The 2646-nt window shown below is 35.5% G+C and overlaps 1 protein-coding gene across 1 annotated transcript in view; it reads left to right on the forward strand.

The window, feature by feature from the left end:
- Positions 1 to 1708: 1708 nt before the first annotated feature.
- Positions 1709 to 2646, forward strand: part of LOC110030175 (protein UPSTREAM OF FLC-like) — a gene marked incomplete in the record, with an annotated part of 1739 nt that continues 801 nt past the window's right edge. The window contains 4 exon segments of the mRNA XM_020732773.1: positions 1709 to 2069; positions 2165 to 2234; positions 2306 to 2430; positions 2517 to 2624. Coding sequence (XP_020588432.1) covers positions 1838 to 2069; positions 2165 to 2234; positions 2306 to 2430; positions 2517 to 2624 — 535 coding nt within the window.

The raw sequence follows: 2646 nt of genomic DNA on the forward strand, positions 1-2646 counted from the left end.
TATATATATATATATATATTATTTTTTAGCAAAATGGTAGGTGCCTATCATGCTAGCAAGGTTGGTGATAGAATATGTATCCATAAGATTGATGATAAGTCTACTTGGGAAAAAGATATGTCAAGTAGCAAGCCAACAAAGATAAAGAGACAATATGACATATAAAATAATGAGATGACATCACATGATATGATATGCAAGGTCTGTCTTTTTGTTAGCTTTTAAAACAGATAGTTTGAATGTTTTTCAGAATGCATATATAAGATTGATGAAGATTAACTATGCCAAGAAAATTCTTCTTTATTTTCTCATATATGATATGAAAACCCTTGAGTAAATCTTGATGCAAAAAAAAGAGGGTCAATAATGACTTGATAAGTCGATGAAGTTGCATTATAAAAAATGGTGAATATGAGAAATATTTCGCTAGAAGTGCTTCGAGAGCCCTTGATTCAACATTAAGAACTTTCATTTTGTTGTGTTGCTCAAAATGGAAAAAAATTGAAGCGTCTCTTTCATTATTTAATTCCTTTTGATTGAGTAAGTAATTGCTTTAAATATCATTCACATTTAATAATGTAAAAAAAATGTTGAATCTGAGTTTATTTGTATGTGTCACTAGAAAGTTACTAATAAGAATAAATCATGCTTGATAAGGAATGAGAGTTTTGAGTGTAAAACTATGAAATGCATTTAAATTGCCAATGTACAAGATTTATGCAAAATAATTGGATATGTCATTGCCACCCTTAGATATAGGTTTGGGTTGAAGCATGATCCTATACTAAAAAGAATATATTTGATTGATACAAGTAAAATTAAATAGCAAGGCAACACAAGTACTTGCTATAGAACAAAAATAAAGAAATCCTTGAGGTCTATGTAGAGGATAAAGCTAGTTGAGGTTGGATGTCCACTTCACTTAAATGTGCCCACTTCTAATAATATATGTGGTGACTTCATTTGATGACTTGGATGAGTATCTTTGACAACTTTAAGTCGTCTCGTTGTCAAATAGGCTATCTTTGATAATCTCTAACTTGCTCAAGCAACTTCTTTGTGCTAAATACCTCCTCTAGCCAAGTTGTCTTGAACTAACCTACTTTGATCACCAAAATCATTCTAATCCAACCTAGGCAAATTTGGGTGTATGATACATATATTATTTAAGAAAATTTACTTATATAATAGAAAATTTCAATACTTTACAAGTAATATATATGTTTTATATTGGCCAACTTAAGTCAAATAAAAAGATCGATAGAGTTCCATAAATTATGTCATGAGCTTGCAAATGTATATTACAAGGGCAAGTTTAATGATACAAAATAATTGACATTCAATTAGAAATATTAAACAATTAATTAGATTGTACAAAATAATTATTTTATAAATATCTCTTTAGATTATTATCAAATTGCTCTTTTCTTAAATGGTCATATTTGCGAAAAAATATTACCTCAGGAGTACTGATGCATCAGTACTCCAATGAGGGGGTGCCACGTAAGCAATGGTCCCACCGTGGTGCCTACGTGGCACCCCCTCATTGGAGTACTGATGCATCAGTACTCCTGAGGTAATATTTTTTCCATATTTGCACATTGCAAGGACTATTTTATCAAATTGCTCTTTTCTTAAATGGTCATATTTGCACATTGCAAGGACTATTAACCAATAATTGTTGAGACTTGAAGACATTCCTAGCGGTTTGTAACATAATCTCTCAAGTTGTCTTTCAGTATAAAAACAGAAGCGATGCGTAGCGTCTATCTCCATCTCCAACACTAACACGGTTACTTTTTCTCTTCTTCTTCCTCTGTTTCCTCAAGTGGAATCCATGGCAGCAATGGAGATCAATGGCGGAGTTGCGAGAAGAAAGATCACCAGAGAAACAAGCCCGGACCGAGCCCGAACCAGCAACTTTGCGCAGCAGAAAGAGAAAGGAAGAAGCTCCTGCGCAGCTACAAGAAAGGTTCAAGTCGTTTACTATCTCAGCCGGAACGGCCAACTCGAACACCCCCACTTCATGGAAATATCTCATCTCCCACATCAGCTTCTTCGTCTCAAAGGCAAAAAGATTCAAACTTTACGCAAAATTCGTTCTTTTTTCTACTATGTTTCTAGCGATTCTTACTTCTTTCCATGTTCTCGGGGGGAAAAGCAGATGTGATTGATCGGCTCACGGTTCTCAGAGGAAAGGGAATGCCTTCTCTGTTCTCGTGGTCCTGCAAGAGGTAATTTTTTGCAGAAAGTAACCTTCTTTTTCTGCTAATTAATTTTTTTTTTTTTGGAATGTGAATTGAAGGAGTTATAAGAATGGCTATGTGTGGAATGATCTCTCGGAGAACGATTTGATTTACCCTGTGGATGGTGCCGAGTACGTTCTCAAAGGCTCTGAGATCATTCATGGCGGCATCCATCCAAATCTAGGTTTTATCACTTTATCCGCCAACCCTCTTCATTGCAAATCTTCATAACTTCATAATTTTCGAATTTTATGAATTTTCTTCCTGTAGATCGATTTCAGCATTTGCAGCTGGGCAGCGAGCACGCCAGACCAACAAGACAGCTTCCGGAAGCAGACGAGGAAGACGAAGCAGCCGGTAAACATACCGGAGGTGACCCAAATCTCCTCCGCCGGTCCCG

Source organism: Phalaenopsis equestris, unplaced genomic scaffold, assembly GCF_001263595.1.
Source record: "Phalaenopsis equestris unplaced genomic scaffold, ASM126359v1 Scaffold000670, whole genome shotgun sequence".
Classification (NCBI taxonomy): domain Eukaryota; kingdom Viridiplantae; phylum Streptophyta; class Magnoliopsida; order Asparagales; family Orchidaceae; genus Phalaenopsis; species Phalaenopsis equestris.